This window comes from Schistocerca americana, chromosome 1 (genome assembly GCF_021461395.2).
Source record: "Schistocerca americana isolate TAMUIC-IGC-003095 chromosome 1, iqSchAmer2.1, whole genome shotgun sequence".
Classification (NCBI taxonomy): domain Eukaryota; kingdom Metazoa; phylum Arthropoda; class Insecta; order Orthoptera; family Acrididae; genus Schistocerca; species Schistocerca americana.
In genome coordinates, this window is record NC_060119.1 from 960,412,352 (window position 1) to 960,432,020 (window position 19,669).

General features: G+C 42.1%; 1 protein-coding gene across 1 annotated transcript in view; it reads left to right on the top strand.

The window, feature by feature from the left end:
* Positions 1-19,669, top strand: part of LOC124595553 (neural cell adhesion molecule 2-like) — a 433,003-nt gene that overhangs the window by 222,994 nt on the left and 190,340 nt on the right. The window contains exon 2 of the mRNA XM_047134337.1: positions 9,362-9,513. Coding sequence (XP_046990293.1) covers positions 9,362-9,513 — 152 coding nt within the window. The remainder of the gene's footprint in view (positions 1-9,361; positions 9,514-19,669) is intronic.

Genomic DNA, 19,669 nt, shown 5'->3' on the forward strand with positions numbered 1-19,669 from the left:
CATTAGAGGGTGTAATCCACATTCAGCATGAGAAATCCGAGGTTTGTGGACCACAAAAATCATATCTCGGATTGGATAAAGTTGATTTCATAAACTAGGGAGTCTGTATCATGGGTGGAATTGCACTTAGAACTCAACATCTAACCTTCACTTGCTTCTCTGTCAGAGTGTTAGGAGTTAACGTCGCCGGTCCGTGGCCAGTGACAGGAGTGACCACGAGGGCTAGGCCGACTGGAAGCTGCCACTTAGCCTGTCGAGACTGGGAAAGTACAAAGAAAGGCTTCGACTGATCGGCTCTTCAGGTAAACAGTGATCTTGGTAGATAGTGCTGGAGTAGACCACAGTAGACTAGCCAGTAATTTCGTCTTCAGATACCATATTTAAGTAAGATAATGAAAGCTACACTCATATCAAAATCGTACAATTTATTTCCTACAACTCTGTTGGCTAGGACTCGTAATCGGGAATAATTGTTTTTCATTCCCCGAACAGCAGTAATCCTGTTGACACATGCACTGGAAGCTCTCTTCCTTGTCAGTAGTGGTTTTCTGGAGTAGACCAGAGTAGACTGGCCAGTGATTTCGTCTTGAGATGCTATGTTCAAGTAAGATAATGAGAGCTACACTCATATCAAAATCGCACAATTTATTTCCTACACCTCTGTTGGCTAGGACTCGTAAATAGGAATATTGGTGTTTCATTCCCCAAACAGCTGTAATCCTTTAGACACATGCACCGGAAGCTTTCTTCCTTTTCAGTACCAAACTACCTTGCATATCATTATGAGTATTTCCGAGAACTAAACGCTCGCTCGTCGGCTGCTACTTCAAACGCCTAGAAAGACGATGTCGTCCTGTGCACCGCTGCCATTATCATTTTATGAGGACTAGGATTTTTGTTCCCGCCCTGTAAGCCCACAGGCGAAAGCAGATCTTTTGGCAGTTGTCTCACTTTGATGTGGTCTGTCGGCTTGTTGCGGTGTATCAAAGGCATTTCCCGGAAAGAGTACTCACTTAACAATACACTTCTTGTGTTCTGTCTGAAGGATGCACTTCCCTTGTGAGCTACCCTATCTCTCCCCAGTGTGTTTGAGTCAGCGCATCTGTAGCGGCTGCTTCAAGGACATTCTCAGAAATACCAGCAAAGAATAATGTCTTTCCTAAAGCGCTTGCTTCAGAAGCATCTGGGAAAGCTGACTTTGGCTTTAATGTAGCCAACAACCGTTTTCCCAGATTGGCCTGGTGAACACCGACAAAGACATTTCTGGAATGTCGACCTTGTGAACAACACCTGTCTGAAAGAATTGTGCACCAGCGTTGATGTAACATACCAGATTTTCTGGGGGGGGGACTGTGAATAGCAACAAAGACATTCCTGTTGGAGCAACAACTGGTTGCTGTTTCCCCTCCATTCTATGGGGCAACTAGTTCTAACGTGTCTGAACATACTTATCAAGGTTTCATTGCTGCATAAGTATTCGTATTGGTTTCTGACCAACGGTGTCACAATTTCGAGAGCCCTGTTGTGGCGATAATATGAACTACGTCAGTCGGTCTCCACACGTCAAGGTGAGCACATGCACAAGAAAAAATTTTATTAAGCTTTCTGCACCAGAATAAGACCCCAAAATAAAAGAAAACCCACTCTATGTCCTTCCGTACCAACAGCTCAGCACAGACTGAGCCATCCTTCCCTCTATTTTTTCATGTGAGGGAAGGATGTGTAGGGGAGGGGAGGAGGTTTGTTTTCTTGTGAAGGTAACGTGCTTGTCTCTCCTGATCTGTTTCCGTTTTTTACTTTACTTTCTATCTGGATCTTTTCAATCTCTTGAAGTATCTGTTTTCCCTAATTTACGTAATAATCTTCAAATCGAAAAGTATCACGTGCTGCAAACTTTCTAAAGTAGCCTGTATCTTTATTCAGGGTTCAAGCTATTTCGATATCAGATTTAATGGAAATTCAGTATGACAGGGCTCTCCAACCAGTTTGGGATTTTAAACATCTAACGCGCCAATTGGACAACTTTGACACACTATGTATCAGCATTTTATGTTTTTTATTTTATTTTATTTTTATTTATATATTTATTTATTTATTTATTTTGCACGGAGTGTATATCGCTAGGGGTTACAGAACATCTTTTCAAGTAATCAGCAAAGACAAAGTCACGAACTAAAGAATTGAACATGCCGTTTAACGCGCAACTTGGAGTGCCTGCAAGGTTTCTGTGTAGCTGTAGGGCACTTTGCGCGGAAATGAGTTCTGTTTTCTCAGTAAACCTTAAATGTCTCTCCCACTGGAAAGCCGATGAAAATTTTTGTTTTACTCGACACTAAACGTGGTAAGTTCAAAATGGCTCTGAGCACTATGGGACTTAACGTCTGAGGTCATCAGTCCCCTAGAACTTAGAACTAGTTAAACCTAACTAACCTAAGGACAACACAAACATCCATGCCCCAGGCAGGATGCGAGCCTGCGACCGTAGCGGTCGCGCGGTTCGAGACTGTAGCGCCTAGAACCGCTCGGCCACCCCGGCCGGCAAACGTGTTAAGTATCGGCGCCAGTACGAACTCCGAAGATTTGTATAAATTGTAAGTACAGTGTACGACTTCAAATACTTCAACTTGGGACTGCTGTTACGGAGTTAATCATGAGTGCTCCTACAATTTGTGATCCATTTATGTATACATAGTCAACTGTCGTCTACGTAAATGTGCAAATAATAATGAAAAATAACGTGGATAAATCTCGATAAGTAATCTCTTGGTATTGCAGCGTCGTGTTGACGTGATTTCGTGTTAGTGGCCCGTACGCATAACGTATCGTCAGTGTGATTAGGATAGCAATGGTCTAACAATGATTCCAAAAATATAACTGAAGTGTTATTTAGAAATCTAATTGAAACTTGAAAAATTGCTGACTCTCATTTAAGTCCTCGGTTATCTGCTAACTCGCTGCGTAGTCTTTGGTACCAAGCTAGATGCTGGCCTGTCAGACGAGGAGTTGTTTACGGTTGAAAGTCGGAATGGTTTGCGATTCTGCCGTGAGGAGTATGTGTGTTGCGTACACTGGGTTGTGCATCTGGAGTCGCAACTACTCTGGTTCCGCTACGCCGAATTCGGAGTTAGTCGTATGCTGGCGCTACCTGATCCTTGTACATCTCGTCACGCCCGCTTGTATTTTGTGTTGTTACTTCTCGGGGCTGTTGCGCTCTCGTGCTTCGGTGTTTGTCACTGGTCGTGCTTCCAGACTCTCCGCTTGCCCATTAGGTGGAGACTTGTTGTTTGTTCAGGGACGTCACACGTCGTGGTACACTGCGTTTCACGAGACGCTACCGTCTCGCTTCGAGAGTCATAACATATTCCATGGTCCTTGGAGAGTGGGTACAAACATAGGTCTCTAAATAGAGCAGCACATACTTCTGTCATTTGTTTTACGTGACTTATTATTATTCCATGTGATGAATAATGTGACAGTGGTTAATTGCGAGTTTTAGAGTGGGCTTAAGTGATGTCTGAAAGGAAGATCATCTTATTCGTGCTACTACTCGCGGAAATGTTAACCTCTCCATTTACGTTTTAAAGGAATCTAGCTTTCGTACGAGAAAAAATTGAGGGAGTTTTGGGATCGTGAAATCTCATTCTTGATTGTAATGCACAGTGCCGTATGATTTTTACACAGTTAAATACAAGAGTAATTACATGTAGTTTGTCATTAGAAATACGTAAGTTAGCGGTCTTAGCTTTCCTAAGGAAGCCACTACCTGTAGGCTAGGAATAAAGTTACAGCACCGAAATTTAAAGGTAACATACTGATTGACAGGCATTGTCTTATCTATAAATCTTTCAGAAGAGCCATCAATTGTGTAACTACATGTGGCGCATCGATGCGATTGGGAGGGTGGCACCTGGATCTATCCTTTTTAGACTAAGGGCAGGTGGCAAATTGCCAAGGTCGACATACGTTATAAGTCGGGGTCGTGTAGAGGGTGATTCAGATGCCCCTATCCCATGGATTTTATGCAACCTACAACACCATAAAATACCATTTGTAAGATTTTCATATTCTCTCACCCGCTACGTGCAAACTGTTAGTTTTAAATGTTCAAATGTGTGTGGATTCCTAAGGGACCAAACTGCTGAGGTCATCGGTCCCTAGACTTACACACAACTTAAACTAACTTCTGCTACGAACAACACACACGCAGACACACACACACACACACACACACACACATATATATATATATATATATATATATATATATGCCCGAGGGAGGACCCGAACCTCCGGCTGGAGGGGCCGTGCAATCGGTGACAGGGCGCCTCTAACCGCACGGCCACTCCGCGCGGCAGTTCTACAGAGAAAGTCAACAGGACCTTATTGTAAGAAAATTAATATATTTAAATTTTGCGCTGGGATACGTGTTCACAAGAAGTTATTGTTTTCGAATTATTGAAGAAATATATACAAATGTAACCCTCAGACACATGTTTCATAAATAATTGGAAAACCATGGACGGCAGCGAAAATGTCTCCTCATAGCAAGAGAGACAATATGAAAATCTCGCACGTAGTTTTTGAAGGCGTTGTGTACTGCACAAAACCCATATACAGGGTGGTCCATTGATAGTGACCGGGCCAAATATGAATGTTTTAGTTGGACCACTTTTTTCGCTTTGTGATAGATGGCGCTGTAATAGTCACAAACGTATAAGTACGTGATATCACGTAACATTCCGCCAGCGCGGATGGTATTTCCTTCGTGATACATTACCCATGTTAAAATGAACCGTTTACCAATTACGGAAAAGATCGATATCGTGTTGATGTATGGCTATTGCGATCAAAATGCCCAACGGGCGTGTGCTATGTTTCCTGCTCGGTATCCTGGACGATATCAACCAAATGTCCGGACCGTTCGCCGGATAGTTACGTTATTTAAGGAAACAGGAAGTGTTCAGCCACATGTGAATCGTCAGCTACGATCTCCAACAAATGATGATGCCCAAGCAGGTGTTTTAGCTGCTGTCGCGGCTAATCCTCACATCAGCAGCAGACAAATTGCGCGAGAATCGGGAATCTCAAAAGCGTCGGTGTTGAGAATGCTACATCAACATCGATTGCACCCTTACCATATTTCTATGCACCAGGAATTGCATGGCGACGACTTTGAACGTCGTGTACAGCTGTGCCACTGGGCACAAGAGTAATCACGGGACGATGACAGATTTTTTGCACGCGTTCTACTTAGCAAGGAAGCGTCATTCACCAACAGCGGTAACGTAAACCGGCATAATATGCACTACTGGGCAATGGTAAATCCACGATGGCTGCGAAAAGTGGAACATCAGCGACCTTGGTGTTTTAATGTATGGTGCGCATTATGGGAGGAAGGATAATTGGCCCCCATTTTATCGATGGCAATCTAAATGGTGCAATGTATGTTGATTTCCTACGTAATGTTCTACCGATGTTACGACAAGCCCGGGTTCCCGGGTTCGATTCCCGGCGGGGTCAGGGATTTTCTCTGCCTCGTGATGACTGGGTGTTGTGTGATGTCCTTAGGTTGGTTAGGTTTAAGTAGTTCTAAGTTCTAGGGGACTGATGATCATAGACCTTAAGGCCCATATTGCTCAGAGCCATTTGAACCATTTGCTACTACGAGATGTTTCACTGCATGACAGAATGGCGATGTACTTCGAACATGATGGATGTTCGGCACATAGCTCGCGTGCGGTTGAAGCGGTATTGAATAGCATATTTGATGACAGGTGGATTGGTCGTCGAAGAACCATACCGTGGCCCTCACGTTCACTGGATCCGACGTCACCGGATTTCTTTCTGTCGGGAAAGTTGAAGGATATTTGCTATCTTGATCCGCCGACAACGCCTGACAACATGCGTCAGCGCATTGTCAATGCCTGTGCAAACATTACGGAAGGCGAGCTACTCGCTGTTGAGAGGAATGTCGTTACACGTATTGCCAAATGCATCGAGGTTGACAGACATCATTTTGAGCATTTATTGCATTAATGTGGTATTTACAGGTAATAACGCTGTAACAGCATGCACTCTCAGAAATGATAAGTTCACAAAGGTACATGTATCACATTGGAACAACCGAAATAAAATGTTCAAACGTACCTACGTTCTGTATTTTAATTTAAAAAGCCTACCTGTTACCAACTGTTCGTCTAAAATTGTGAGCCATATGTTTGTTACAGCGCCATCTATTACAAAGAGAAAAAAGTGGTCCAACTAGAACATTCATTTTTCTTTAGGTTCTGGACGAATATGTAAAAAAGAAAAGTGGGGGTTCCTATTTTAAAAAAGGGAGTTGATATCCGTTTGACCTATGGCAGCGCCATCTAGCGGGCCAATCATAGCACCATCTGGTTTCCCCCTTCAAGCTATACAAGTTTGGTTCTTTGTAGTTTTTTCGTTTGACGCTTATTTCGCGCGATGTTTGGCCCGGTCACGATCAATGGACCACTCTATATAGGGGCAGCTGAAAGACCCGGTAAACGAGGCTTGTCCAGAAAGTAATGCACAGCATTTTTTTGTCATTATATATGAATTTTTTTCATTACATATTAATTATTTGAAGTCTCCTGAGTCAGCACACCAAGTTTCCGTAACCTTCGACAGAGAGCGCAGCTGCAGGACAGTTTCAAAATGGCGTCCGTAGGTGATATACGTTACAAGCAACGTGCCGTCGTTGAATTTCTCACTACAGAGAAAGAAGCTACGGGGAATATTTACAAACGCTTGTGCAAAGTATATGGAGCATCTGTTGTCGACAGAAGTACAGGGTGAGGGTGAGGTCTTCAGAAGGCGGTTCGGCGGAGCTCCACGATTTGCAGTGGTCAGGGAGAACATCCACGACTGTCACACCTGACACATCTGACCTATGCCCCTCGACTTCCACTTGTTGGGCCATTAAACGATGCCATTCGTGGAAGACATTTTTAGGACGATGAGGAGGTGATTCACACGGTGAAGAACTGGTTCCGTCGCCAGGACAAGGACTGGTACCGACAGAGCATACTCCCCCTTATTTCGTGCTGGTGGAAGGCCACACAATGGGTTGGAGATTACGTGGAAAAATAGGGTGCGTAGATAAAACACCATTGTTTCGTGTGTGTAATTCTCGTTATGTTCAAGAAAGAATTCTTGAAGAAAAAAATACGGTACATTACTTTCTGGACAACCCTCGTATGTAACAGTAATGACGGCACTTGTTGAATTCAGTTGACGGTTATAGGAGAGCTTGCAAATCAGAAGTGCTTTATTTTACAAACGTCTCTTAATCCTTGTCTTTCAAATTGTTTGCACTCGACGTGTGCTTTGGGGTACATACGTAACAGCTGCCTTATCTGTCTTGTTTCAGTGTAGGCCAGCTCTCAGTACCAGTAGCAGCCGACCAGAGGAGATCCAGAGCCTATTTCAGAGCTCTGGTATGTTATAGTATTTTCGAAGATGAATAGAAATTCAACGAAATGAGTGACAAATGAATTCATACTGTTGACACCACTGTGTAACAGCGAACACTCAGTTCCTAAATAACTAAACGATAGTAGAATCCCGATATAATGCAGCAGTCTTCAGATCTGAAGATTTAAAAAGGTTTTCCGTATTCTCGTCTGAAATTCAGTGATTGGGTATGAAACTGGCACTGCACTTTATTAGATACCACTCATAAAAACACTCGTGAAGTTCACTGTCGTTTCCTGCGTTCGTCATTTTCTGTCCATTTTTCACATAGATTTAAGCTGTGTTTACAAATTACCGAGTTTAATTCATTCATCAATCACCTGTTCCTTCAGTTATAGCATACTCAAGTGATATACTTGCTTTTCTTTCAACATTCTTCACATTATCAATAATTTTTGGTTTTTGCGACGTAACAAGGGTCCAGAAATTTACTCTCTTAATAAATAATCACCGATGCGCTTTATGGTTTCGCTCATTTTGATTACTTCTGAACATTATTACGTAAACATTTTTTGATTACGTCAAAGTGAAGACCCTGAGCATGTGTTGAGGTTGCTGTCAAGCGACAGCCCTGATACAAAGATGATAAGACTTACTCAGGACTGGTTACCCCCATTCTTTTCGATTGTAGTTTACCGGACTTGATGGTAGCAGGGGTACATGATACCACATAAATGCTAAATGGAGATATTAAGAAATTTACACCGATTTGTATCCGGATCTTCTGCACTTAGGGATTTTGTGTAACGTTGATATCGGAGAGTTGTGAATGAAATGTCTCTTCTGCGATGATTTCTTTCATAGGTGAAACGAATTCAGGTAGACCAACAATTACAAGGACACAACGTTTTTGTATTCACCCTGACAGCTTTGTAGCTTGAAGAGTGTATCCTATGTCCTAGTTAATCGCGAAGCATACTAGCCACAAGAGATCAATCCTAATCAGATGTTTAGTTATTTAGTGCCCTACAGTCAGACCCCTCAGCAAGGCACAACATTAAATTGCAACATAAGTATAACGTATTTCGCAGTGGTCAGACAACGAAGTAAGAGTCTGGTTGTATAATTCCTTTTATGAATACAAGTTTGTTACGTAATACGGGAAATACGGCGCTCAGATCTGAACCTTGTATGACATCAATGGATATGCAAAAGATGATAATGTAAAGCTATGGTTAGCTTTGTTCAGATCGCCTTGAATGACCAAATATCATTCATGAAATACAAATGGTTTCCCTTCTTAATTATGAATATTTCAGGTAATTTTTCTGGACACTGTGATCTCTACACGTACTCTCCATACTTTGCTGACATTCCTCAGACAGATGTGGCTGATATCTTGTATACCAGCGATTACCTCCCCATTTGCATGTACTCTCCATAGTTTTCTGACACTACTCAAACAGAAGTGGTCAATGTCTTGTACACCAGCGATTACCTCCCCATCTTAACTCACCTTCAAATTGCAGAAAGCCGCCACGATTGGTGTCAGGAAGGTAATTTAGACCCTGCGTATACTACTTGCTGTGTCTGAACATGGTAACCATATCGAGGAGTGAGTACATCATATCATAAGACACACGACACTTGTGAAGCAACCGTACTGCAGACTGCATATCAGCTGTAGGATAGAGAGACGAATGATGCTCTGCAGTCAAGTCTATGTCAGCAGTGAAGGGTCACATGACCGCCGGGAACCAGTTACACACGATCTACAGCGCTCCAAAAGTGACCACTTTGCTCCTTTTACAGCGTGCTAACATTTTAGCCAGTGTGCCTACGGAGGTGCTATCAATGTTAATGAGTCTTCCATTTCTCCTGTGTAGAATTACATCACTGTTCCATGTCTGCGTGTGTGTCGCAGTGTCGCCGCTGGTGACGCAGCTGCTTGGGGAGAACCGTCCGCTGAGCGCGGGCCGGCAGTACGAGGTGTCCTGCCAGACGGTGGGCTCGCGGCCGCCGGCCAATGTCTCCTGGTGGCGCGACACACTGCTGCTAGAGGGCGCCAGAGACACTGTGAGTACTCGCTGGGCTGCCAGGCTGCTGCTTGCTCCTTTCTCTCTCTCTCTCTTTGTCTCGTCAGGACAGCTGCTCATTAAGTGGCGTTTGTTCTTTGTAATTACCCACTCATGGCACACAAAACGCTTCACAGAGCACCTCACAAGGAACCCACTGAGTGTGTGGCTGCAAGTTCAGTATTTAGTAAGCCACATTTGAAAGAATTGTCCTAACAGTTATGAAAGGGAAAATGTCGGCTGATAATGACTCACTATGATCTTAAGGAGGGCGACAGGGAATGAGTATCTGCGAAATGCAGAGGTCAGCCTCGTATGGGATGTACACTTATCAGCCAACACATTATGACCACCTACCTAATAGCCACTATGTCCATATTTGCCTTGCACAACAGAAGTAGCTAATCAAGGCATGGGAGCAATGAGGCCATGGTGGATTGCTGGCGAGAGTTGGCATCACATCTGTCTTTTTATTTCCCGCAAATTTCGGGGAAGGACACGATGGGCTCTGACTACACGTTCAACCACATCCCAGATGTGTTCGATTGGTTTCAGATCTAGCGAGTTGGAGGGCTAGATCATCTATTGTAGCTCGCCACTCTGTTCATCGAACCACTCCATCGCACTCCTGGCCTTGTGGCGTGTTGCATTATCTTGCTGAAAATTGCCACTGCCACTGGGAAACATGATCGCCATCAAGGCGTGTATGTGGTCTGCAACCAGAGTACGATACTCTCTGGCCGTCACAGTGCCTTACCTGTGCTCCACTGGGCGCATGGTTGACACTTGAATGTTCCATAGAGCATAATTGGCCCGCCGCCAGCTTCTCTCCGTCCCACAACATAGGTGGCAAAGAAGTGGTCACCTGGAAGACGCGGGATTCACGCCTTCCCATCGGCATTATGAAGAAGGTATCGGATTTTGTCACACCATGCAACGCTCTGCAACTGCGATAACGTCCATTGCTGATGGTCATGAGTCCATTTCAGTCGCACCTTCCGATGTGATGGCGTTAAAAGCTTTCAACGACCTAGATAGCATATAGTGTTTCTTTTTTTAGAACAGCTGGTTTCTTCAGATTTTGCTGTCGTAACCTGTTGTTTTAAATATCTTGACTGTTTAATGTTTCTTAGCAGGATGACAGCAAAGTCTTTCGAAACCAGTTGTCTTAAATAAAGACATACTTTTACCCTCAAAATGACAAAAATATATCATGGTGTTAAAATTGGCTAATGGATGGGTGATTGGCTGTGAAGACCCGTTGTTAGGAGTATTCTGTGGACTGTGTGTTCAGATACACTTGTGCTCTGCCTATCATTAAAGTCTGGCGTTAGTTTCACTACAGTTCGCCGCCTATTCTGGTGTACGACTGCCCAACCTACGACGTCAGACATCTGTAATGAAGGGTGGCCACCCTACCCCCCAAAGTCGGGACGTGGTTTCACATTGGCTTCGCCAAGTGTTGAAGAAGCAGTAATATCGCTGTTGTAATGCCATTAGTATATATATATATATATATATATATATATATATATATATATATATATATATATATAAAAAAATAATCATTTAGCATCTTTAAAATCATACTGCAGTCGTTTGAACATCAGGTTCATAAATGCATTCACAGCATCATGTTAATCCGAAATATGATTTTATTATCAATTGGTGATAAAACAAAGCATTATACGGAGTTGTCATATGTATTGATGTTGTATAATATGGTACCGTATGACAGTGTATAATAGGTGGTTTTACCACCTGCCAATAATGATTTTATATATCGCCTAACGTGATGCTGTGAATGCTTTTATGAATCTCATGATGATCAGATGACTGAAACTGGTTGTGTAAATGAGGTATTTTCCAAAGACATTTTCCAAATATATAAGAGCTATGGGGAATCATCTTCCGAATATCATTACTACTATAATATAATTAATATAATTGTTTACGGAAACTCTGATGTAAAGGAGACCCTAATATGACAAGTTTAAGGAAATAAATAATAGAAAAAAAGCGAGTAGTAAGTACATAGAGGTAAAGAATGGGCGTAGGAATGAAGTGCGTACAAGAACATGGAAATTAACCAAAGCTAACGAGCATTTGATTTACATTCAGTTTGTCACACTGGTAGTTCAGTCTCTCTTAACGAGAGCAGTTTTTTATCTGCGAATTTAGCAATAGGTCTTCTGTGTTTGTTTGGACACAATTTAATAACAGATTTGCCATGAAAAGCAGGAAAAGTACAGTGAAATATATATTACAGGTATCCAGATTTGCTACATACATTAATGAGTAAATTCATCTTAGCCAATACGAATTCACTTATTCGGTGGCTTGAGAGCAGAAACAACTCACATCATCATGATACAGAAGAATCTTCCATTAGGACCAATATATGTAAGTCACCCTCTGATAGTACTTTTGGTGTGAGCCACGAGGTAAATAGACATAAATAACTGAGGCATACGTCCTGATATTCTCCGTATGAGCTCCCATTTTCGAACTGGTTTATTGGTTCTGCTGCCCTAAGGATTCGTCGCATGGGGACTAAGCCTCTGAGTCAGTGAAAAAATATACCTCAAGGAAAAGACTGGAAGAATGTTGATGTCTCTACTTACCGTAATAGTCGTATATTACAGCGCTGTGTTAGTTTAAAGCATTTTGAGCGTTGGAGACACCGATTTATGCTTACTGCCAATAACACACGACGCTTATGCACCAAATACTCTCGCAATTCGCCTTAATGAATATATTGAAGTCTTAGATTAAAGTCCAAGTTTTGAGAAGCGTGTCTTGTAAGTGACCCTGTAGCCTCTTAGCTAAGATTCCGCACGTAGTGGTTAGATACTCGTGAACTGTTGAGCCTGGAACGATTTCGAAGCCAACTACATTTGTCGCATTTCATAAATTAAGTTTATAGAAGTTTCTTGTTTATACGGCGTTTCACTGTTGTCACAATACCTCGTCCCTTATGAATCACGTATTTTCCATACTCTGAGGTGTCCCACGTTGCTGCAAACATTACGTATTAGTCCCGTCAGTGGAACGCAACAGGTGTGTCGACAGTGTATACATCATTCACGATTTCACGCCACACTTCATGTTTTAGAAATGTCATCGAATTATCTAGACAGCAATTAGAGCTGATACATGATGTGTGCGCTAATCAGGATAATCGGCGTAAACTTGATTTAGCGACTATTGAACATCTCACGTTGTATACTAGACATTAGTGATTATTACGTTAAACTACTCTTCTATTGAACTATCTGACTCCACTAAGAAATGTAATGGCTTCTAAGCATTAGTCAATGTGTTAAATAATATCTGCGATGAGTACACTTGACAAATTTTAAGATACATTAGTTTTTAGTTTCAGTAATTAAAGAAAAAGAAAGGGAATACGAGTATCCACGCAATCTCTTACTGACTAAGTAAGAGAAAATTGCAAACTGAAGAGAAAGAAAGCAAAATCACTAATGAGAGAAGTTAATAGAGGCAGTTAGGATAAATTTTTAGCGTGTACGATATACACTGACGGAAGAAAATCCGAACACCAAAAAATAACTAACGGAAAGTAATGAAATTTCGGAAATGTGTTTGTCTAGATAACATACTTAAGTGATTAACATTACAAGACAACAGGTTAATGTAAGTGTAAGTTTAGCCACTGACACTACGAAATGCTGGTACATTACTAATAGTTGTAGCCGCCAGATAACTGAATGTGAGCATGGAATCAGTGGTATATGAGCGAGTGTCATCCTCTTGAAAAACATCCCCTGGAATGATGTTCACGAATGGCATTACAACAAGTCGAATCACCAGACTGACGTAAGTTTGCAGTCTGGGTCCGTGCGATAAACATGAGAGTGCTCTTGCTGTCATACGAAATTGCACCCCAGACCTTAGCTCCTGGTGTAGGTCCAGTATGTCTAGCACAGAGACAGGTTGGTTGCAGGCCCTCCTCAGCTGGCCTGCTTCTAACGAACACACGGGTGTCAATGGCATCAAGCAGAACCAACTTTCATCAGAAAACGTAAAAGACCTCCACTGTGCCCTCGAGTTGTGGACACTTGTGACAAGAGACACTTGCGGGAAACTGGAAAGTGGCGACACTTGTGAGAAATCCGGGATACTGAGGGACCGGCACAGGGTGTGTCGAAAATGCTGCGCCACTACCTGCTCGGCCCCTACCTGCTGCCGCTTGGTGTGACTGAGCGCTCGGCGTGTGCTGGCCCGGGCAACTGCCGAGGGACATTCACACTCCTCCAGGGCAGCCAGGCTACATTGTTTCAGAATTGTTTTGGGCAAGGAAGAGTGGCCCTAGTCAGATTAGAAATCGGAGCTGATTTTGCCCCCACGATATCATGTCAACCATTAGTTGCAGCACAGTTATGCGTAAGACCTTTTTCATTGGAATTTTTGTTCTGATTAATCTTACATAGGGCATAATTTTCGCTCAACCTCATACTTAACGATGCATTTTACAGAAATATAGAAACGGAAAATGTTTTCCGTCACCCAAAATTTGGTATGATAGGAGTGGCAACCTTTTACCATATATTAAGAGGAGCCAACTAAAGAATTTGGTTCTCAGTAGAAACTTTTTTCTTTAATTATTTCGAAATAAACCTCAATATTCCCGTACCAAGCAGGGAAGTGTACTGAGGTCTAATGTGAGTCCTGCTACCAATTAGCATTAAGGAATGCAATTTATGTATTGAAACAAGCTGTATTCATCGACCACTCAAAGAGCCATTGTTTCTAAAATTCTCTACACAAAAATGCTGATTGTGACTGTTAGAGAAGCTATGACTTTTCATACTTCATTAGTGAATCTTTTACAATTTGCAAAAGACATTTAGACGACTTTGTGTCGTGTCCAGGGAACAGCACGAAGAGGTAGTCTCTCTTCGTCCCCCATTATATTTATTTACAATATTTACTGGATTATTATTTATTTACAATTTTTACAATAGGGTGATCGGCGTGAACTGAACCCCTTTTCAGTATTTACAAGTATTGCTGTAGCATCAGCCATTTCCTTTTCTTTGTAATTTCTGTGCACAGGCCACGCAAGTAAGAAAAGATTTTACATTGCCGTCAACACGGAGTCTTGTAAGGGCCTTAGAAACTGTCTCATCTTTCTTCTTTTCCCAATTAGATTCAAAACTAGTCGGTCAAATTGATGCCCATGATAGTCTATTCTATTGGATGAGCAATTAATGTATTTATCCTCCGATTCCATCCTGAAACATTGTTGGTGCGGTGACGCCTTCCAGCGCAGTTCCATATATCCCTTGGCATGTCGTCATTATCCAGCCATTGTTCAACAAAATAGTCGTAAAAATCCTGCAGTTTTTCATTATCTGGCATGCTCTCCTGAATCCATAGCCACCCAATGTGGTGTCACCGCCAGACACCACACTTCCTAGGTGGTAGTTTTAAATCGGCCGCGGTCCATTAGTACATGTCGGACCCGCGCGTCGCCACTGTGTGATCGCAGACCCAGCGCCACCACAAGGCAGGTCTCGAGATACGGACTAGCACTCGCCCCAGTTGTACGGACGACGTTGCTAGCGATGCACACTGACGAAGCCTCGCTCATTTGCAGAGCAGATAGTTAGAATAGCCTTCAGCTAAGTCAATGGCTACGACCAAGCAAGGCGCCATTAGTAACATTGCATGTATCTAAAGAGTCTCACTTGTATCGCCACAATCTCCAGATGTACCAAAACGATGGATTAAAGTTAAGTATTCCAGAAGCTACGTAATTTTCTTTATAGCACTCATTACGTATCCTGTTTCAGACCTCACGCCATCCTGCTTTAGCTTAGCGCGTGCCTTTCGGCTTCCTCTCATTGTGTCTAGGCTGTCTTGTCTACACATAACACCCATCATCTAACATGTCCAGTGGAATGTGAGCCAGAGCGGAACACAGTCTTATGTGAAAACGAATTTCTTCGTTTTCCTTGTAGGCATCAAGAAGGCCACAATTCTGCACTTGCCTCCACAAGCACTAATTGAAATGGTAGTTGCATCCATTAATATCTGCATCAGGAAACAAATGTGTTACTGAATGGAAGACTGCAGCTTCAAAATCCATCATGATAGCTGTATGATTCCATCCAGGAACGTTGCTTTTAACAGCTGTGAAAAAGCGATGGTACGTTTCGCGCTTTTTATTGGGTAGCAAGACGTGCACAGTTGGAACTGTGTTTGTTTCCTCCTCAGAACTAGAAATATCGGCATGAACAATAAATAACTGTCCAAACTGCTTACTGGAGCTTTTGAACGTTCCATCGATAAAGAACGAATTGCTGTCTGTTAAACAGGATTTTCACCTTTCGCTGGCGAACACCAATATCCTATCATTTGGTGCTCTGTTGTCATCTGCAAGTAAAAATTTGCTCCCAACATTCATTAGCAAATGATGTTCTTGCAGAAATATACCTGCAGCATTGGTCGGATCTTGTGTAGATCCCATGGTTTTTTTTGAATTTTTTTACCTGAAGCGTTGCAGCGATCGTTTTGCACTCCTGTGTGACGGTGGTGATGTGACGATGTATCCTTGATTGAACAGTGGCCCTCCTTCTGCGGCGTAAACAGAAGAAACTGAAGTGTCCGTTTCTTTCGCACGTCTTTTGGCGTTTGCCACGTGTTTTCGCACTTCATTAACCGCGACGTCCGGAATACATGTATGGCTGCCTTCACCTAAAACTAAGTTGTTTCTGGTAGTTAGTCTTTCTTTACACTTCTTGTTTACGTTTACGCACCGCCAATAACTTACACCTTCATTGTTGGTATATTCCACTAAATCCACAGCAGTTTCAGACATATTTAGGAAAGTACTTGCCATGATTTCATACATTCCACTACTATATTCTGCTCGAATTAAAGGAAACTATGCTCTAGAGTAATTTTTTTTTAAATATCTGAACTCGTAACATGTGTTGCTTTCGGAATTACGTTCTGACTTTGTTGTTACTGATAATGGTTTACGAATGTTCTTTTTTCTAGCAAGTTGAATGAAGTCTGTGTTTCGCGCACAGTTAATACTTCTCCGAAATTCTTCTCAGAAAACTGGTGTGTTACTGTTATGCTTTGCCTTGAAGCGGAAGCAAAGCGAGCTGTAAGAATGAAGCGAGTTCGCACAAGAAACTAATTAAAGTCACCTGGCAAGTAGAGTAAAAAGTTTTACGGGCTACCGTTTAAGCTGTGTATAATTAATCGCTACCTAAACTCACACTGATACGATCGTCTTTGGAGGATAAATATACGAGTACATCGTTAACGGTATTCTTTGCTGAACTGAGCCTAAACATTCATCTGTCGAAACTAAATTGCGTTTCGAACGTACTGATCGTCTGAATTTCGAGATACAGTCTTCATTGGTATTTTCCAGTGGGACGTAGATAGGGTGGGTAATTATTATATACACCGTATTTCTAAGTTTGTAGTTTTCACAATGAGGAGTAACCCATGATTGCGAGTGTGATAATTTGGAGGCTTTATTTGTCGAAAAACTCATCTTCTATAACGTCAGTTATCATTGTCAGTGGAAGTACCCTCAGTACAACCCACGGGGTGCTTGACAGGATGATGGGCATCTTCGGAATCTTCATCATCATTATCACGAATTTGACATTCATTCCTGCATAAGCTTTCCCACTCATTATCGTCATCCGCGTTGCTCCTGCATGTTTCCTAGTATCGCCTGCTTACATCTACATCTATGTGATTACTATGCTATTCACAATTAAATACCTGGCAGAGTTACAATGAGCCACCTTCAAGCTGTCTGTCTACCGTTCCAATCTCGAACGGCGGCGGGAAAAACGAGCAATTAAATCTTTCTGTACGAGCCCTGCTTTCTCTTATTTTATTGTGATGATCATTTCTCCCTACGTAGATGGGTGCCACCAGAATGTCTTCGCAATCGGAGGAGAAAACTGGTGATTTAAATTTCATGAGAAGCTCCCGTCGCAACGAAAAACGCCTTTGTTTTAATGATTGCCACTCCAATTCACGTATCATGTTTGTGGCACTATCTCCCTATTTCGCAATAATACAAAACGATCCGCCCTTCTTTGAACTTTTTCAATATCATCCGTCAGTCCCACCTGATTTGGATCCCACACCACAAAACAATACTCCAGAATAGGACGGACCTTGTATTGGGACGTCGTTTCGATCTTTTCTTATCTCTCGAAACCGAGCAAAGAACTTCCTGTTCATACTCCCTCCAGTCACTTGACTGTATACTCCGCCCATCTTAATTTAATTTTGATTTCGGTCATAGTTACGTCTTCATTTCTGACTGTTTCCTGATGCATTCGTTTGTCCTCCTTCTGCATTCGCTAAGACCCTAATGCACCGCTCCAGTGCTTGCTGAACTTCTTTCGGTTTTTGAACGCTTTTCGTATTAAAAGTCCATGTCTCATTGCCGCAAGTAAAAACTGGCAATACGGACAGATACTACGCTTTCCTTGTCAGACATAGCAGAGGCTTGGCTTGAGAATCATTTGTAGTTGACCAAAAAAATTTCCGACCGTTTCCATTCTTCTATTTTTTTTATTCTGGGGTTGATCTGGTCATTGCCTTCATGTTATTGTTTTCTGTTAGGTATCTTTGTTAAAGAATATTTTGGCATTCTTGTCATTGATTTTCAAGTGAACTTACTGACTTACTTTAATAATTTATAATGTTCATAGTGGAAGTCTATCTGCTACGAAGGTAAACAACAGAATCCTGCCGGAAACTGAAGGAGACTGAGATATGTGAGAATAACAAGCATTCATTCTTCGTTTCGTAAGTAAATTTCCTTTGGGTCTGGTAGAGGTAGTTTTGAGCCCATAGTATTTCTTGGGCTTTCACCTCTTTCAAGTCTGAGTGTACCGCTATTCTGTTGAAGCAATAACGGAAACTGTCGCGCAAGCGTATTCAGTAACGTAACTTGGAGCTACGGCTACTTTCTCATTAAATAATTACTTCGAAATATCCGTACAGAAAAAGCCTTTGCTGTAGGAAGGCTTGAGAAGTTTCCAAAGCAGAGCACGCTTTAGAGACCACAGTGGCCAGATGCTATGTGTAAGCAGACTGTGAAAATCAGATTAACTACCTCCACATCTACATGGATACCCTACAGATCACACTTAAGTGCCTGTTAAAGGTTTAATCGAACCACCTTCACGACAATTCTCTATTATTCCACTCTAGAACAGTGCGCGGAAAAAAACGAATGCCTATATCTTTCTGAGCGAGCTCTGATTTCACTTCTTTTATTATGATGAAAGTTTCTCCCTAAGTCGGTCGGAGTCAACGAAGTATTTTCACATTCGGAGGAGAAAGTTGGTGATTCAAATTTCGTGAGAACTTACCACCACAACGATAAACGCCTTTGTTTTAATGATGTCCACTCCAAATCCTTTATCATGTCAGTGACACTCTCTCCCATATTTCTCGATAATGCATAATGTGCTGCTCTTCCTTGAACTTTTTCGATGTACTCCTGTAATCCCATCTTGTAAGGATCCGACACAGCGCAGCCGTACTCCAAAAGAGGACAGACAAGGGTAGAGTAGGTAGTCTCTTTAGTAGATCTGTTGCATCTTCTAAGTGTTCTGCCAAGAAATCGCAATCTCTGGTTCACCTTCCTCACAACATTTTCTTAGTGTTCTTTCCAATTTAAGTAGCTCTTAATTCTACCTCATAGGTATTTAGCTAAATATACGGTCTTTAGATTTGATTGATTTATCGTGTATCCGAAGCTTAACGGATTCCCATTAGCACTCATTTGGATGACCTCAGACTTTTCATCATTCAGGGTCAAATGCCTCTTTTCGCACCATACAGACGTCTTTTTCATATCGTTTTTGGATTTATTTTTATCTTATGATGACTTTACTAGACGACAAACAACAGCATCATCTGCAAACAACGTAAGACGGCGTTTCATATTGTCTCCTAAATCGTTTATATAGATAAGGAACAGCCGAGGGCGTATAACACCATCTTGGGGAAATCACTTCCATTTTATTCGATGACTGACCGTCTATTACTATGAAGTGTGGCCTCTCTGACAGGAAATCGACAATCCAGTCGCATAACTGAGACATATCCCATAAGCACGAAATTTTATTACAAGC